This window comes from Scyliorhinus torazame, chromosome 1, assembly GCF_047496885.1.
Source record: "Scyliorhinus torazame isolate Kashiwa2021f chromosome 1, sScyTor2.1, whole genome shotgun sequence".
NCBI lineage: Eukaryota > Metazoa > Chordata > Chondrichthyes > Carcharhiniformes > Scyliorhinidae > Scyliorhinus > Scyliorhinus torazame.
Window position 1 is genome coordinate 28001971 of NC_092707.1, and position 19219 is coordinate 28021189.

A 19219-nucleotide genomic window follows, 5' to 3' on the forward strand; every position below is an offset into this window, starting at 1 on the left:
ATACTACGAACAGCAACGGTACCAGTACTGATCCCTGCGGTACACCATTAGTCACAGCCCTCCAATCAGAAAAGCACCCTTCCATTGCTACTCTCTGCCTTCTATGACCTAGCCAGTTCTGTATCCATCTTGCCAGCTCACCTCTGATCCCGTGAGACTTCACCTTTTGTACCAGTCTGAGGGACCTTGTCAAATGCCTTACTGAAGTCCATATAGACAACATCCACTCCCCTACCTGCATCAATCATCTTTGTGACCTCCTCAAAATGCTCTATCAAGTTAGTCAGACACAACCTCCCCTTCATGTAGGGAAGAGGTGTTGACAATTCTGGACAGGCTGAAAACAGATAAGTCCCCGGGTCTTGATGGGATTTATCCTAGGATTCTCTGGGAGGCCAGGGAAGAGATTGCTGGACCTTTGGCTTTGATTTTTATGTCATCATTGGCTACAGGAATAGTGCCAGAGGACTGGAGGATAGCAAATGTGGTCCCTTTGTTCAAAAAGGGGAGCAGAGACAACCCCGGCAACTATAGACCGGTGAGCCTCACGTCTGTAGTGGGTAAAGTCTTGGAGGGGATTATAAGAGACAAGATTTATAATCATCTAGATAGGAATAATATGATCAGGGATAGTCAGCATGGCTTTGTGAAGGGTAGGTCATGCCTCACAAACCTTATCGAGTTCTTTGAGAAGGTGACTGAACAGGTAGACGAGGGTAGAGCAGTTGATGTGGTGTATATGGATTTCAGTAAAGCGTTTTGATAAGGTTCCCCACGGTAGGTTGGGGATTGAGGGTGATTTAGAGATGTGGATCAGAAATTGGCTAGCTGAAAGAAGACAGAGGGTGGTGGTTGATGGGAAATGTTCAGAATGGAGTTCAGTTACAAGTGGCGTACCACAAGGATCTGTTCTGGGGCCGTTGCTGTTTGTCATTTTTATCAATGACCTAGAGGAAGGCGCAGAAGGGTGGGTGAGTAAATTTGCAGACAACACTAAAGTCGGTGGTGTTGTCGACAGTGTGGAAGGATATAGCAGGTTACAGAGGGACATAGATAAGCTGCAGAGCTGGGCTGAGAGGTGGCAAATGGAGTTTAATGTAGAGAAGTGTGAGGTGATTCACTTTGGAAGGAATAACAGGAATGCGGAATATTTGGCTAATGGTAAAGTTCTTGGAAGTGTGGATGAGCAGAGGGATCTAGGTGTCCATGTACATAGATCCCTGAAAGATGCCACCCAGGTTGATAGGGTTGTGAAGAAGGCTTATGGAGTGTTGGCCTTTATTGGTAGAGGGATTGAGTTCCGGAGTCATGAGGTCATGTTGCAGCTGTACAAAACTCTGGTACGTCCGCATTTGGAGTATTGCGTACAGTTCTGGTCACCGCATTATAGGAAGGACGTGGAGGCTTTGGAGCTGGTGCAGAGGAGATTTACCAGAATGTTGCCTGGTATGGAGGGAAAATCTTATGAGGAAAGGCTGATGGACTTGAGGTTGTTTTCGTTGGAGAGAAGAAGGTTAAGAGGAGACTTAATAGAGGCATACAAAATGATCAGGGGGTTAGATAGGGTGGACAGTGAGAGCCTTCTCCCACGGATGGAAATGGCTGGCACGAGGGGACATAGCTTTAAACTGAGGGGTAATAGATATAGGACAGAGGTCAGAGGTAGGTTCTTTACGCAAAGAGTGGTGAGGCCGTGGAATGCCCTACCTGCAACAGTAGTGAACTCACCAACATTGAGGGCATTTAAAAGTTTATTGGATAAGCATATGGATGATAATGGCATAGTGTAGGTTAGATGGCTTTTGTTTCAGTGCAACATCGTGGGCCGAAGGGCCTGTACTGCGCTGTATCGTTCTATGTCTATGTTCACAAAACCGTGCTGCCTCTCGCTAATATGTCCACTTGCTTCCAAATGGGAGTAGATCCTGTCTCGAAGAATTCTCTCCAGTAATTTCCCTACCACTGACGTAAGGTTCACCGGCCTGTTGTTCCCTGGATTATCCTTGCTACCCTTCTTAAACAAAGAAACAACATTGGCTATTCTCCAGTCCTCTGGGACATCACCTGAAGACAGTGAGGATCCAAAGATTTGTGTCAAGGCCTCAGCAATTTCCTCTCTTGCCTCCTTCAGTATTCTGGGGTAGATCCCATCAGGCCCTGGGGAATTATCCACCGTAATATTTTTCAAGCCGCCCAACACCTCGTCTTTTTGGATCTCAATGTGACCCAGGCTATCTACACACCCTTCTCCAGACTCAACATCCACCAATTCCTCCTCTTTGGTGAATACTGATACAAAGTATTCATTTAGTACCTCGCCCATTTCCTCTGGGTCCACACATAGATTCCCTCTCCTGACTTTCAGTGGGCCAACCTTTCTCTGGCTACCCTCTTGCTTTTTATGTACGTGTAAAAAGCCTTGGGATTTTCTTTAACCCTATTTGCCAATAACTTTTCATGACCCCTTTTAGCCCTCCTGACTCCTTACTTAAGTTCCTTCCTACTTTCCTTATATTCCACACAGGCTTCGTCCGTTCCCAGCCTTCTAGCCCTAACAAATGCCTCCTTTTTCTTTTTGGTGAGACCTACAATATCTGTTGTTATCCAACGCTCCTGAAATTTGCCATATTTATCCTTCTTCCTCACAGGAACATGCCGGTCCTGAATTCCTTTCAGCTGACATTTGAAAGCCTCCCACATGTCAGATGTTGATTTACCCTCAAACATCCGCCCCCAATCTAGGTTCTTCAGTTCCCGCCTAATATTGTTATAATTAGTCTTCCCCCAATTTAGCACATTCACCCTAGGTCCACTGTTATCCTTGTCAACCAGCACTTTAAAACTTACTGAATTGTGGTCACTGTTCCCGAAATGCTCCCCTACTGAAACTTCTACCACCTGGCCGGGCTCATTCCCCAATACCGTTCCAGTATGCCCCTTCCCTAGTTGGACAATCTACATATTGTTTTAAGAAGCCCTCCTGGATGCTCCTTACAAACTCTGCCCCATCTAAGCTCCTAGCACTAAGTGACTCCCAGTCAATATTGGGGTAGTTGAAGTCTCCCATCACAACAACCATGTTGTTTTTACTCTTTTCCAAAATCTGTCTACCTATCTGCTCCTCTATCTCTCCATGGCTGTTGGGAGGCCTGTAGTAAACCCCCAACATTGTGACTGCACCCTTCTTATTCCTTATCTCTACCCATATAGCCTCGCTGCCCTCTGAGGTGTCCTCCTGCAGTACAGCTGTGATGCTCTCCCTAACCAGTAGCGCAACTCCATCACCCCTTTTACCTCCCACTCTATCCCGCCTGAAACATCTAAATCCTGGAACGTTTAGCTGCCAATCCTGACCTTTCTTCAGCCAGGTCTCTGTAATGGCAACAACATCATATTTCCAAGTACTAATCCAAGCTCTAAATTCATCTGCCTTACCTGTTATACTTCTTGCATTAAAACATACACACCGCAGGCCACCATTCCTGCTGTTTTCAGCAATAAGCCCCTGTCTGCTCTTCCTCAGAGTCATACTGGCCCTATTGCCTAGTTCTCCCTCAATCTTTTCACCTTCTGACCTATTGCTCCGATATCCACCCCCGTGCTATACTAGTTTACAGTCACAGATGTGGTCTGTTTGAATCCATAAAAATCAACTTCATTCAAGACTGATAATAGTTATGCTCAACAATGGCACAGTCAATCCAAGGCCTCAGTTTCCACATCCCCCTAATTTCTCACCAATTGGGTTAGTGATTCACCATTTGCAAGACAGTATTTGTTTCTCTTGATCCATGCAATAAATAGATGAACTATACTCTACCTGCGAAGGGTAGGATCGCTTCCTCTGAAATTGAACATTTAACACACAAAAAAGTTAAGTAGCTTGGCAACTGTAGTTATGATCACTGCACCCAATAGTACACAATGAATATACAATTCAGTAAATAAACCTGCAATTCAGTTCATGTGTCAGTAAAAGATTGAAGCCTTAAAAAACTGGATCCAGCACCTCCGCGGTTCCTGTTCACTGTGTAGTATTGAATGGCACCACAAAGGCCTGGGAGGTCAGTTTCAATCCTCAGTCTGTGTGGAGTTAGTTAATGTGTGATGGGGCAGTACTGGAGGTGTGGGATGGGGGATGAGGAACGGTTGTTATAATTAATTTCAAATCCTGTGTACTTTGATGTTGCGAGGGGAATCCCCCACCATTCAATGACTCCTGCTGGAAAACTTGTGTGGATTTGAAACACGACAATAATCAGGTACAGTTTGGAAGGTGCTGTTGAAGGAGCCTTGGTGAGTTGTTCGCTGCAGTAAATGGTACACTCTGCTGCCACTGCGCATCGGTGGTGGAGTGAGTGAATGTTTATGGTGGTGGATGAGGTGCCAAGCAAGCGGGCTATTTCGTCCTGAATGGCACCAAGCTTCGAGCGTGTTGATGGAACTGCACTCATCCAAGCAGAGGGTATTCCATCAAACTGTTGACTTGCGCCTTGTAGATGGTACACAGGCTTTGGGGACTCAGGAGGGGAGTTACTTGCCATAGAATTCCCAGCCTCTGAACTGCTCTTGTAACCACAGAGATTATATGGCTGATCTATTTCAGTTTCTGGTTAATGGTAACCTCCAGGATGTTGATACTGGGGAATTCAGTGATGGTAACGCCATTGAATGTCAACAGGGGACGGTTAGATTCTCTCTTGTTGAAGATGGTCATTGCCTGGCACCTCTGTGGCACGAATGTTACTTGCCACTTATCAACCCAAGCCTGAATGTTGTCCAGGTCTTGATGCATATGGACACATACACCTTCATTATCTGATGAGATGTGAATGAACATAGTGCCAACATTCTCACTTCTGACCTTATGAAGAAGACGTCATTGATGAAGCAGTTGAAAATGGTCGGACCTAGAACACCAACTAACACTCTTGCAGTAATGTCCCAGGACTGAGATGATTGACCTCCAACAACCACAACTCTCTTCCTTTGTGCTCAGTATGACTCCAGCCAATGGAGAGTTTCCCCCAGTTCTCATTGACTCCAGTTTTGTCAGGGCTTCATGATGCCACACTCAAGTCAAGTGCTATATCTGTTCAAAATCTATCCGATTTAGCATGGTAGTAGTGCCACATGACACAATAGAGGGCATCCTCAATGGGAAGATGGGACTTTGTCTCTACAAGGGCTGTCCAGTGGTCACTCTTACTGGTACGATCATGAACAGATGCATTTGTGACAGGTACATTGGTGAGGACAAGGACAAGTAGGTTTTTCCTTCTTGTTGGTTCCCTCACCACCTGCCAAAGATCCAGTCTAGAAGCTATGCCCTTTAGGGCCCGGTCAGCTCAGACAGTAGTGGTGCTACCGAGTCACTCTTAGTGATGGTCATGCACCCATCCAGAATACATTCTGCGCCCTTGATACCCTCAGGTGATTCGTCCAAGTGGTGCTCAAATGGAGGTGTACTGATTCATCAGTTGAGGGGGGTGGGTGATGGCTGGTAATCAGCAGGAGAATCCCTTGTTCATGTTTGACCTGATGCCTTTGAGATTTCACATAATCTGGGGTCAATATTGAGGGCTCTCATGGAAACCCCCTTCTGACTGTATACCACCACCTCTAGTGAGTCTGTCCTGCTGGTGGGACAGGACATACTCCGGTATGGAGGTGTTCCTTACAGACAATGTCAACCTGTTGCTTGACTATTCCGAGAGACAGCTCTCCTAATTTTGGCACAAGCGCAGATATTAGTAAGGAGGACCTTGGACGGTTGACAGGGCTGGGTTTGCTGTTGCTGTTTCCGGTGCCTAGATTGATGCCAGATGATCCGTGTGGGTTCATTTCTTCTCCACTTTTCTGTAGTGGTTTGATACAACTGATTGGCTTGCTAGGTCAATTCAGAGGGCAGTTAAGAGTCAACCACATTGCTGTGGGTTTGGAGACCAGGTAAGGACAACAGATTTCCTGCCATAAAGGATGTTAGTGAATCAGATGGGTTTTTGCAACAATTGACAATCGTTTTATAGCCACCATTGCTGAGACTAGTTTTCAATTCCAGATTTGTGAATTGAATTTAAATTCCACCAGCTGCTGTGGTGGGATTTGAACCCATGTTGCCAGAGCATTAGTCTGGGCCTCTGGATTACTAGTCCAGTGACATTACCACAATGTTGTCGACTCCCTGAAAGAAGTTCACTCAAACTCTCCATTTAGTGAGAGTCAAGTATATTTTATTCTCTCTTGCCTGATAGAGGTTGGCGGAGTGAGCACCCAGTTTTGCTAGGATTGCCAGCTTTCCCATGGTACCATTGACTTTGCTACATGTTCAAAGGTGAGGTGAAGCGTACAGAAGTTAGGTACAAGTCCTGATTGACAAAGATTTCTGGTAGGTGAGTGATGGGCATGTGTTGAACTAGCAGTGTCTAAGATTTGTGGTGCAGTTGATATAATATGGTTCTTTCGAAGGTGCATTCACTCTCTTGACTGTCCATGTGAGATCACTGAACTCCCTGCATCCAGGTCCTCGGCATTTGAATTCTGGCATTGACTTCCACAACTATCTGCTCCCACTGCTTTCCAAACGAACAAACAATCTGGAGGGTTTCCTGGTCCCCTGAGGATACAGAATGCTGTTCCTACTTTCCACTTCCTCTGCCAAGATCTGCAGTGCAATGTCCAGAAACCTTAGAGCTCGTTCTCTTCAATGTTGTGGTTTTCAGGGTCAGATTCACTTCCTGCATGGCTGCCAACACCTGCTCTAGCCACAAAGCTTCGCCTCTCTAACAGGTACATGCTAGCTAAAGTGCAGCTGGAAAGTTATGATTCTGGGCCACCAACCGATGCACGCAACCAATGAATAGCGCAGTTAATAGTGGGTGAAATGAGGTGGCAGCACTAAGTTACCATAGTGCCGACATTAGCTCGAATAGGCGTGGTAAATTGACCATCACAATCCCGGAGCCCATTTTCAGAGGCTAACCCCCCATTGAATGCTCTGTTAAAGAACAGCACACTCTTCAGTAACAATGTGAACAAAGTCAAAGCAGCCAAAACAAATTTTTGTTCCAATTCCACAACAGACAGCATTTGAAAAGGACAAGGCATGCGCACGCGGACATACACACACTTTTTATCCTAGAGTTTAGCTTAAACCTGGCAGTACCTGTTTGGATGAGATGAAGGAAGCATGAACTGGAAATCCACCACACATACGCCGTTGTGCAGTTGATGGTGTTGTACACTGTTGAGTTCATAGGCGATGTATGCCCTCCGTACATATACCTTTAAAGAAAAGGCAAGTACTATTGTCATCTGGTTAACTGAAGGTTCAACCTCCAACCAAAAAACAATCGCAAATAGACAGGACTGAAATAAGAGTGTGGAGCCATATGAACAAAAAATTCAGGAACTGCAAATTCAGAGGCAGCCATCAGCTTGTCAGAGGAGTGAAATGAACAATAACTTTGTTAACAATCAAAATACTAATATGGCTTCAACATAACTGAATTTTCCTATTAAAAAGAGTGTTACTAGGGCTTTTCCCAGTTGCCCCAGACTTGACACCTGCTCAGTCCTGAGGGTGCTCAGATTGTGGTGCAGGAGCCCCCAGGGGGCCAGCTCGGTAGGAGTGGGCCGCCGTCGGTGGGTGGGGAGGGGGGAAAGAGAGAGAGAGAGGGGGACATCGGTGTCTCCGCACCCGCGGGTCCACCATGCCACCCCCTGAATTGTTCCCATTCCTGGGGCAACCCCAGCCTGCCAGCCCCATTGACCACCCATAATTCTCACTGAATGTGGAGGCCTCTGGCCACGCGGCTGAAGGCTATTGCTAATTGGGAATTGGCAATTGTAGTTAAGTGAGCACTTCACATTTCCCATTGATCCCCGTGGGCAGGTGCATCATGTGGGAGTTATTGCCCAGCATCCCAATCAGACCGTGATGCCTGGACACTGCGGGAGGCAACACCATGGACGCAGCAGCCAACATCCGAACACCCAGCGGCTAAGCCCAGCACCACGGACTTTTCGGCACCAGGGACTGGGTGTGTGCAGCAGGAGGGGACCAGCGCCTGGTCCAGGTAATGTTACGTGTAGGTGTCAGAGGCACAGGGTATGTGCCGGTGAGCTGGGGACTCCGTGACCAAGGATGCATGGGAAGGGCGTGTCGGGTGGCAGGGAACCGTGTGGGGGGGGTGCTAGGGTTGGGGAGACTGCTGGCTGTCAGTCTCTCCCAATTTCTTACAGATATTACATGCAACGGATGATATCTTTGATCCAGCGGGAGCTGCTCTCGTAGTGCTGCTGGCAGGTCAGGTGGCCAGATGCCAGGAGAGGTGGCGGCAGCAGTGTTGATAGAGGCTCGAGGCGGCAGCCCATGTGCAGGCCCCCACCCATCCAGCCAGGGGGAGAGCCAGAAGGGGAGGCCTGCGACGGCCAAGGTGTACAGGCGTCGCTGGTCTTTCGAACAGATGGTGGACAGTGTGGGGCTGCAGGAGGCTCCGCCTCAACAAGGGGATGGTGCGGAACTAGTGCCTCGCGGACTTGGCACCACATAGAGAAGGAGGATGCCCGCTCCCGGTGCCCATCAAGGTCACCACAGCCCTGAGCTTCTATGCCTCAGCACCATTCCAGGGCTCAAGTAGGGACTTCTCCGGCATCTCACAAGCTACAGCCCACAAGTGCATCCATGAAATGTTAAGTAATGGGTTAAGAGACATTCCAATTAGTTGTCTCATTTATGTTAAGTATCCAATAATTGACACTGATATGTAAAGAGGCTTCAGGTGGCCTTTGTGTCAGGTTATGTGATGATAGAGTTGTGTGCAGAGTCTGTTAAAGTAAAATAAAGGTGTTTGTGAAAAGGAACAGAACCTTTGACTATACAACAACAGCTAAACGTCTAACATGAAATCATAGATGCCCTGTTTGCCCGGGCAGCAAACTATATTAAAACTTTGACATGGACCATGCCCAACAAGATGCCTGGGCAGAAAGGTTTTCCACCATCAACTGGATGCCCCAGGTCCAGGGGCTAATAGATGGCATGCATGTCGTCTTGTACACACCGGACCGTCTGGACCACATCAACAGGAACAGGTTCCACTCCCTGAACATCAGCTCGTGTACGACCACCACATGAAGATCATGCATATGTGTGCATGCTTCCCAAGGGGTGTGCACGACAGCTACATCCTGGGGCAGTTGGACATCCTTGGCCTCTTTGAGGACCACCCCAATATGGTCGGTTGGCACTTGGGAGATAAGGGGTACCTGCTGACGACCTGGCTAATGACACCAGCATGGAGGCCGGTGACTGATGCAGAGGCCCGATACAATGAGGCCCATATGGCCACCCAGGCTGTCATTGTGCATCGGACTCCTCAAAATGTGGTTCCGATGCTTCGACCACTCTGATGGTGCACCGCAGTACACCCCCCCCAGAGGGTCATCTACTGTGGTGGTCTGCTGTGTCTTTCACAACCTGGCAAGGCAGCGGGGTGACCTCCTGGAGGTGGAGGAGGAGGAACTAGTGGCCACCTCCGGGGACGAGGAGGCGCCGTACCAGGAGAGCCTGGAGGATGCGCTTGGGGAGGACCCGCAAGAACAACCGGTGGATGGAGGACAGGCGGCCAGGGTCCAGCATGCTCGGAGCATCAGGGAGCCCTCACCCTCGCCTGCTTCACAGAGAACGCGGCTAAGTCCGTCAGTCCCCTCTCCTCACCACCCACCGCTTGCCACCCCCTCTCCCATCCCTCAGCCTTCACCCTCTCCTCCCCCATCCGCTCCCCTATCCCCCACCTTGTTCCACCCTCCTAAAATCTGGGTAATGGCACTCCAGGGTGATGGGAGTATGTCAACATTGTCAGCGGGTCACTGTCAAGGGCAGGGGGTGATGATAACCCGCTGAGAGCTGAGCACTGGTACTCCTCAATCTATACCATAGTCTTACCCCTGTCTGTATGCTGAGTGCTCGCTCACACTCATCACCTGCACATGGTGTGAAGGATGTTCTTGGCGGGAGTCCTCTGAAGGCCCTGGGGTTGGAAGGCCCTGGGCCACTTGCCGGCCGCACATGCCTTGCGTGTCACCCTGTTCCGGGTGCTGACTCCGAAACGTACCATCGCTGGTGGGTGGGTTTCGGGGAGCTGGTGGGCACAGTCGGCACTCTGTAGGATGGCTCTGGGTTGGCACCCACCGCCCGATCCTCCCAGTCAGTGCCCATCTTGGGTTGGAGGGGCAGCTGGATCGAGCCCCGGCTGCCCCTGCGTCATCTGGCTTTGCCAGCCCTGGTGGCTCCCCAATGTTTGCAGCACAGTGTTGACCCCCTCGCCGATGCTCTGGAACGCTCCAGTAAGGGGCTGGTTTAGCACAGGGCTAAATCGCTGGCTTTGAAAGCAGACCAAGGCAGGCCAGCAGCACGGTTCAATTCCCGTACCAGCCTCCCCGAACAGGCGCCGGAATGTGGCGACTAGGGGCTATTCACAGTAACTTCATTTGAAGCCTACTTGTGACAATAAGCGATTTTCATTTCATTTCATTTCAATGCCCACCTGCGACTGGGATAAGCTCCGCAGTGCCTCGGCTATGCCCACATGAGACTAGGATACCTCCCCCAGTGTTCCGGAGGGCCTCGCCAATGCCCATGTGAGAATATGACATGCCCTGCAGAGCCTCATCAAGGTCCACCCGGTATTGGGTCACGTCCTCCAGCGACTGCTGTCGAGGTGCTCAGCCATGGCAGTCACCGATTGGGCTACACCTTGGACATCTCCACCTGCCGATATCATGCACCAGGTTCTCCATTGCGATAGTCATCCCAGCAGTGTTGGCCTCTGTGCCACGTATTGCCAGCACCTGTAACCTCAGGGACTCCTCCAATTGCTATGGACCTGCTTGGGTGCCACTGACATCCTCCGCTGCATCTCTTAGCCACGCCCGAGCATCTACATCAGCTCTGGATAAACCTAGTCCACAAGCTCAGCATCTGACTGGGACCCGGCCTGTCCACTACTGTCGCCCACTGAGGGCTGTGTCTCTGCGCTGGTGGAGGGTGGGGAAGATAGCTGTGCCGTGAATACAGTGGTGTCCTCGGAGGGGAGGCAGGACCAACCCAGATGGGCCAGCACCGTCGGATATTCACAGCGCCAGCGTCCCAGGTTCGATTCCGGGCCTGGGTCACTATCTGTGTGGAGTCTGCACATTCTCCCCGCGTCTGCGTGGGTTTCCTCCGGGTGCTCCGGTTTCCTCCCACAAATCCCGAAAGACGTGCTTTGGTGAATTGGACATTCTGAATTCTCCCTCAGTGTACCCGAACAGGCGGCAGTATGTGGCGACTAGGGGATTTTCACAGTAACCTCATTGCAGTGTTAATATAAGTCTAAGTGTGACAATAATAAAGATTATTATTATTATGAGGATCCTGCAGGAGAATATACACATGGTCAGCGCGAGGGATGGATCACTCTGTATGGCATTAACAAATGTGTAACAGGTCATCTAGGTGGGGGCTAGTGGATCCACACCTCTGTATTATATGGCAATCTCAACGTTGGTGACAGATCTGTTCCCTGCCACCCCGCAACTTCCAAGGCCCGTTCATCGTAGAGGTGAAGGGTGAGGACTCTGATGCCCAGCACCCTGCCACCCATCTGGGCCCTCTCCCATCTGTTGTGGGCCACCTTCTCCAGAGGGGAAATCGTGAGCCGCGCATGTAGTTCATTGCAGGGGTTTGATAGTATTGGGTTGGGGCAGCGTGGGCGGCACTGCTGGACAAGGGTGAGCCAGGGGACAGAACAGTGCAGGCGGGTGTGGTACCAGGCGCATTCTTAGCGGGGGGAGGGGGGAATTTGAGGGTCCGGTGCCAACCCACCATGCAGCCCGGTGGAGGTCGTTGATCATCCGACGGCACTGGGTGCCGGTCCTCCTGGTCACACTACCGAGCTGATGGCCACTGCCACTTCCTCCCAGGCGGCACTGGCTGCCCTGTGGCTGACCCTACGAAACCTCGGGGAACAGGGCAGCCCACCTGGCCTCTACCGCATCCAACAATCTGCCCAGGTCAACTTCCCCGAATTGTGGAGCTGGTCTCCTCCGTGGCGTGGCTGCGAGCTGGGTGCGGTTGACTGAGCAGGATCGGTTTAAGTGCTGCTCACCCTGGTTAGCGGGGGCTGATGAGCGTGGTCCCGGTGAATCAGCTGACGGCACAGTCATTTGCAGCATGAAACCCGTGGAGCCTCCTTAAGTAGACCAATTAATGTTTTATAGCAATGCCGGCCTCACTGGGCCGAGCGCCTGGAAGCTCGCAGCAGTTGCCGCTTGCTACCACGCTTAGAAACCTTTCCATTAAATCGTGCCCATAGTCTAGAACTCCTCCCCCCCATTCCCCCACCCACCAAAAAACCCGCAGCGAGGCCTCACCATCGGCGGGAGGATCACACTGGCAAGAACGGCCGGAAACCCCCCCCCCCTCCCCCCCTCCCCCAAACCATTATGAATTGATTAAGGAATGTGAAATCAGGAATTGTTATTCACCCACAAGGTGGGTGTGTGTGTGGGTTGTTTACTCAGGATCTGTTAGAGCACTGGTCAAAAATATTCACCTGGGTGGGATTACAGAGGATCACTCTGCAGCAACAGTCAGTGGACATAAGTGAAGGAAAGTGAAAGGGAAAAAAACCCTTGTGTAAGTAAAAGCAGAATGGAAAGCAAAGAATAAAATCCATAATTAATTCAATACTACACCTGAATCATAAACACCTTTTCAGTAAACGATGAGCTTACCTCAAGAGCTGCTATCCGTACAATCTGGTTGACGTGGTAGAAGAAACTGGGCAGGACATCAAAGATGGAGGTTTCCGAGAGAATCAATTTCTGAAGCCAAACAGCAATAAAATCAGTTTCTAGTCCACTAATTTGTGTTTGGCCCAAGAAAAAAAATACTTTGGGCGGGATATTCCGGTCGTGCCTGCTGGCAGGGTTTTCCGGTCTAGACGGCGCTGACCCCGCACCGGCGGAGGAGGGTGCGAACAACGGGAAACTCGGTTGACAGCGGTAGGACCAGAATATCCCACAAATCAGCCAATGGTGGGCGGTCTCCCCAATACACGCAGTGGAAAACCCCGCCCTTTAAATATTCAGAATTTTAAAAGATCATGGATCATAGAATTTACAGTGCAGAAGGAGGCCATTCGGCCCATCGAGTCTGCACCGGCCCATGGACAGAGCACCTTACCTAAGCCTAGGACTCCATACTATCCCCGTACCATGTAACCCCACCAACCTTTTGGACACTGAGAGCAATTTAGCACGGCCAATCCACCTAACCCGCACATATTTGTACTGTGATAGGAAACCAGAGCACCCGGAGGAAACCCATGCAGACACGGGGTGAACGTGCAAACTCCACACAGACAGTTACCCAACCTGGGAATCGAACCTGGGACCCTGGAGCAGAGAAGCAATTCTGCTAACCACTGTGCTATCGTGCTAAAGTTGCAACTCTAAAGGGTCATTGCTTGTTTTAATAGCATAAGCAGTCATTAGGGACATCCTGGGCTGGATTTTCTCTTTGGGAGACTAAGTCCCCAAGCTGGCGCGAAAACGGTGGTGTTTTACCCCAGGAAAACTGGCGCAAAACAATTCCCTGTTCTGGGGAGGGGGGCTAGCAGGGAGGCAGCGTAGAGCTCCCAGCTCTAGCTGCCGATACAGCCCAGAGCATTGCCGGGTCCGTGGCCGGGCATGCGCACGGCGGCAGCCTGTAACGGCCACGCCGTGCTTCATGGCGGTCGCAGCCCGTGGACCGCAAAAATAGTACCCCCCTTCGGCTGGCTCGCGCGCCCTGGACTGCCCCCCCACAGTGCTCCCAGCCCCGAATGAAGGGGCCAGTGCTGTACCCAAAGACATCCCGGTGCCTTTCAAATCCCATCGTCCTGTTTTGTAGCTTTCTATTAGTTACACCATACCAACCCGATTCCTACTCTCTGAATTCTGTCCCTTCACCAATTCTCAATCCATGCTGATATAATGCCCTCAATCCTATAAACCTTAATCTGTGCAACAACCACTTGAGTAGTACCTTATCGAATGTCTTCTGAAAATACTACACCTACACATTCCCTCTTCAAATCAAAACAAAAAAACACGTAAAACCTTGTTAATTAACCCTGCTTAATCATATTGTGCAGCTGGAATGTTGTGCATAGACAATCCATGACACTATCCCGCTGGTACATTTCATTGATAAATGGAGAGAATTAGAATTAGAATTTACAATGCAGAAAGAGGCCATTTGGCTTATCAGATCTGCACCGACCCTTAGAAAGAGCACCCTACTTAAACCCACGCCTTCCCGTAACCCAACCTAACCTTTTGGACACTAAGGTGTAATTTAGCATGGTCAATCCACCTAACCTGCACATCTTTGGACAGTGGGAGGAAACCGGAGCACCCGGAGGAAACCCACACAGACACGGGGAGAAAATGCAAACTCCACACAGTCACCTGAGGCCGGAATTGAAGTGGGACCCTGAAGCTGTGAGGCAGCAGTGCAAACACCGTGCCGTGCCACCCCTAAAGGGTGGAATAGAATTGGGATATACTTGATCCATTCCCAATCAAAACCCAGATCCAGAAAGGATGTGTAACACTGCAATCCACTAGACAAAGCCTCAAAACCAAGAAAGTTTCAATGCCATCTTTTCAGCAGAACCATCTTTAAACAAGTCGAACACAGTTATCTAACACACTAGATTTACATTGTAATAGCCTGGGAATTATTTATTGGGGTGCTGGTGGGGGTTTATTCTCTTAAGAATTTATACATGACCTACACGTCATTGAAAAGGTCGTGCAGTTGCCTTAAAAAAAATCTAATTATGCCGTGAAAGCAGCTTATTGGCCAAGTCACAATAGAAAGGCAATGCGATAGTCACAAACGCACCTTTAGATTGTCGGGACAGAACTGGTGGCCATACATATCGATAGCAGACAGGAAGAGGGACTCCACCTGATTATGCCGCAATTCGTAGGAGGGTAAATGCGATGCAATCAAAACCTACAAACATGAAAGAAATGTTTGTGATAAATGTAGGAAATATTTACATATATTGTATTGGGTGTCTGTTGCAGTAATGTTATTAAAATAACTTAGATTAAGGTATCCACATTATATGTCTGCTAAAGCTGTGATTAAGGGGTTAACAGCAAGGCAGTCTGACTTCACTCATGGGAGGGTTGGGACTGGTTTAGTTTTGTTTTCCAGCCCGCCCCTTTGTGTCTGCTCTTAGTTTCATTTTAGAATTCTGGGGCGTCATTCTCCGACCCCCTGCCGGGTCGGAGAATCACCGGGGGCTGCCGTGAATCCCGCCACCGCCGGGTGCCGAATTCGCCGGCACCGGATATTCGGCGGGGGCGGGAATCGCGCCGCGCCGGTTGGCGGCCCCCCCCCGCTCGATTCTCTGGCCCGGATGGGCCGAAGTCCCGCCGATAAATTGCCTGTCCCGCCGGCGTAAATTAAAGCACCTACCTTACCGGCGGGACAAGGCGGCGTGGGCGGGCTCCGGGGTCCTGGGGGGGGCGCGGGGCGATCTGACCCCGGGGGGTGCCCCCACGGTGGCCTGGCCCATGATCGGGGCCCACCGATCCGCGGGCGGGCCTGTGCCGTGGGGGCACTCTTTCCCTTCCGCCTCCGCCACGGTCTCCACCATGGCGGAGGCGGAAGAGACTCCCTCCACTGCGCATGCGCGGGAAACTGTCAGCGGCCGCTGACGCTCCCGCGCATGCGCCGCCCCGACATGTCATTTCCGTGCCAGCTGGCGGGGCAACAAAGGCCGTTTCCGCCAGCTGGCGGGGCGGAAATTCCTCCGGTGTCGGCCAAGCCCCTCAATGTTGGGGCTCGGCCCCCAAAGGTACAGAGCATTCCGCACCTTTGGGGCGGCGCGATGCCCGTCTGATTGGCGCCGTTTTGGGCGCCAGTCGGCGGACATCGCGCCGTTTCGGGAGAATTTCGCCCCTGCTCTGGGTTGTGAGGAAAGGAGTTGTGTTTTACAGGCTGACTTCTGCAAGCTTCTCTCCAAGGACTTTGTGAATAAATCTGTAAGCCACTAAGTGTTGACTTTATTAATGAGTGGCATTTGACCTGTGTGCGTGGATAAGTAGATGGGAAATTAAGCTCAAAGACCTTTCTTATTTTTTTAAAATAACTGTTTAACTGTCAATTGAAAAGCTGCTTTTCCCTGGGATGTTAATAGGGTTAATCCTGTGTTAATAAAGTTTGTTTTCGTACAAAAATTCCCCATTTGTCAGTGGGAATTTAGAATGTCCAAATTACCGAACAGTGTGGGCGGGATTCTCCGAAATGGAGGCAGAGTGTTCGCGCCGTCGTGAACGCCGTCGAGGTTCACGACGGCGCGAAACGGTTCCTATCCCGACCGATTCAGGGCCCTATAATGGGCTAGGAGCGGCGCCGCGTCATTTACGCGCGCCAGGCCTTGGCGCCACGTAAAGGCGGCGCCGCATACATGATGCGGCCGGCGCCGCATAACTGGTGTCACCCGCGCATGCGTGGTTGCCGTCCTCTCCAAGCCCGTCCCGCAAGAAGATGTCTGACGGATCTTGCGGGGCTGCGGAAGAAAGGAGGTCCTCCTTCAGAGAGGACGGCCCGACGATCGGTGGGCACCGATCGTGGGCCAGACCCCATTTGAGGCCCCCCCCCGGTGCAGGATCCCCCCAGCGTTCCCGCGCTGTTCCCGCCAGCAGCGACTAGGTGTGGACGGCTCCGGGAGGAACCCGCCGTTCTGGGCAGGCCGCTCGGCCCATCCGGCACTGAGAATCGCGGGGGTACCGGTGAATTGCCATTTTGTCTGTCTCAGGCGATTCACTGTACCGCGCCAGGCAAAACGCGATTGTGCCGATCTGGCCGCTTCCGTGAATCGTGGGAGGGAGTCGGACCGGCGTCGCGGGAAAATTTGGCAACCCAGGCGATTCTCCCAACCGGCGCGGGAGTGGAGAATCGCGCCCTATGTCTTTTGGGACTTTGTGGGATGAAACCGGAGCACCCGGAGGAAACCCATGCAGACACGGAGAGAACATGCATAGACAGTGACCCAAGCAGGGAATCGAACCTGGGACCCTGGTGCTGTGAAGCAACAGTGCTCACCACTGTGCTACTGTGCCGCCAATTACTTCCAATGGGTTCTTACAAGCAGTTTTGTGAAAAAAATTGAAAACAAATGTCCATCTTCTACTTTTTTGGTTTTTTAAAGTCTGAAGGCTACTCCGGTATGCCAGGAATTACTTTTTTGTGTGCGCACACTAATAAAGCCATATTATCCGTTTTCCGGCTGTGCATTTTCTCACCTGCCTGGATCGTAGTGCCACCTTGGCGTTCTCCGTTTTACTGAGCTGCGCGAGTTCAGTTAAAATCACCATCAGCTCATCTGTCAATGTGGGATCTCTCGAACAAAGCTGATCCTAAATCAACAGGCAAAATAAAGTGGATCACATTCAAATGTTCTCCCATAGAACATTGGTACACATGATGTCATCTGTGAACCACGATAGCATATAAACTCTCCCCTTATTCCATCAGCAACATACCACAAGTACAAAGGTTCCACGAACTGTATGGAACACCCTCGTCAATAACTGCCCAAGCTCAGCAGTTCTTATGAGTTCCAGTTCTTCTGAGTTCACACACTAAAGAGGACCCAAGTGAGGTGATGCATTTTGGTAGATCAAATCAGGGCAGGACCTAGTCAATTAATGGTAGAGAGTTGGGGAGAGTTACAGAACAAAAGAGGTTCATAGCTCCTTGAAGGTGGAGTCGCAGGTGGACAGGGTGGTGAAGAAGGCATTCAGCATGCTAGGTTTTATTGGTCAGAATATTGAGTACAGGAGTTGGGACGTCTTGTTGAAGTTGTACAAGACATTGGTAAGACCACACATTGAATACTGTGTTCAGTTCTGGTCACCCTATTGTAGGAAGGATATTGTTAAACTAGAAAGAGTGCAGAAGAGATTTACGAGGATGCTACCAGGACTTGATGGTATGAGCTATAAGGAGAGGCTGGATAGACTGGGACTATTTTCCCCTGGAGCGTAGGAGGCTTAGGGGTGAGCTTATAGAGGTCTATAAAATAATGAGGAGCATAAATAAGATGGATAGTCAACATCTTTTTCCAAAAGTAGAGGAGTCTAGAACTAAAGGGCATAGGTTTAAGGTGAGAGGGGAGAGATACAAAAGAGACCAGAGGGGAAATGTTTCACACAGAGAGTGGTGAGCATCTGGAATGAGCTACCTGAGGCAGTGGAAAAGTTGGGTACAATTTTTTCCTTTACAAAGCAGTTAGACAATTACATCATAGAATCATAGAATTTACAGTGCAGAAGGGGGCCATTCGGCCCATTGAGTCTGCACTGGCTCTTGGAAAGAGCACCTACCCAAGGTCAACACCTCCACCCTATCCCCATAACCCAGTAACCCCACCCAACACTAAGGGCAATTTTGGACACTAAGGGCCATTTACCATGGCCAATCCACCTAACCTTCACATCTTTGGACTGTGGGAGGAAACCGGAGCACCCGGAGGAAACCCACGCACACACGGGGAGAATGTGCAGACTCCGCACAGACAGTGACCCAAGCTGGAATCAAACCTGGGACCCTGGAGCTGTGAAGCAAATGTGCTATCCACAATGCTCCCGTGCTGCCCCTGGGCAGGGTGGGTTTAGAGAGGTATGGGCCAAATTCGGACAAGTGGGACTAGATAGTGACAAAAACTGGGCAGCATAGACAAGCTGGGCCGAAGGGCCTGTTTCCATGCACTAAACATCTATGACTCTAAGTCAAATCCTGGTCTGTCCTGATCTAGCAGGTCTTGACTGGGCAGAAAATGATCAATAATTCCCCTGAGCTAAGGGGTTGGTGGGGGGCCAGATTTCCCTTTCTGGACTACTTTGCAATAACTTCTACCAGTAAATATGCATGTCTGCATGTCAGGTGAGTCCCCCCCCCCCCCCCCCCGTCTGGTGCCACAAATAGCTACCTATCTGGACAGCACTGTGCTGTGGGAGTCATACAGCCACTGCAGCAAAGTTTCACTCGGGGTGAAATGCATGGTTGGGAGTTGATGGGGAGGGGGGTTCTGACAAAGACAAGGGGGGCAAAGTGGAGGGAGGGCTGTATAAGAAGGGTGTGTAGCGTATGGCGGCAAAGCGGTAG

The 19219-nt window shown here is 50.4% G+C and overlaps 1 protein-coding gene across 5 annotated transcripts in view; it reads right to left on the reverse strand.

The window, feature by feature from the left end:
- The window catches only part of acacb (acetyl-CoA carboxylase beta), a 222313-nt gene that overhangs the window by 82668 nt on the left and 120426 nt on the right, over positions 1-19219 (reverse strand). For 3 of the 5 annotated variants that reach the window (XR_011935459.1, XM_072478459.1, XM_072478550.1), the window contains 5 exons: positions 17356-17469; positions 14939-15052; positions 12781-12870; positions 7166-7284; positions 3821-3844 (listed from right to left, as the gene is read on the reverse strand). Coding sequence is in view for 4 of the 5 variants with exons in the window: in XM_072478459.1 (XP_072334560.1) it covers positions 3821-3844; positions 7166-7284; positions 12781-12870; positions 14939-15052; positions 17356-17469 (461 nt within the window). In the remaining variant the exon portion in view is untranslated. The remainder of the gene's footprint in view (positions 1-3820; positions 3845-7165; positions 7285-12780; positions 12871-14938; positions 15053-17355; positions 17470-19219) is intronic. The other 2 variants (XM_072478628.1, XM_072478682.1) reach the window with 1 other exon arrangement.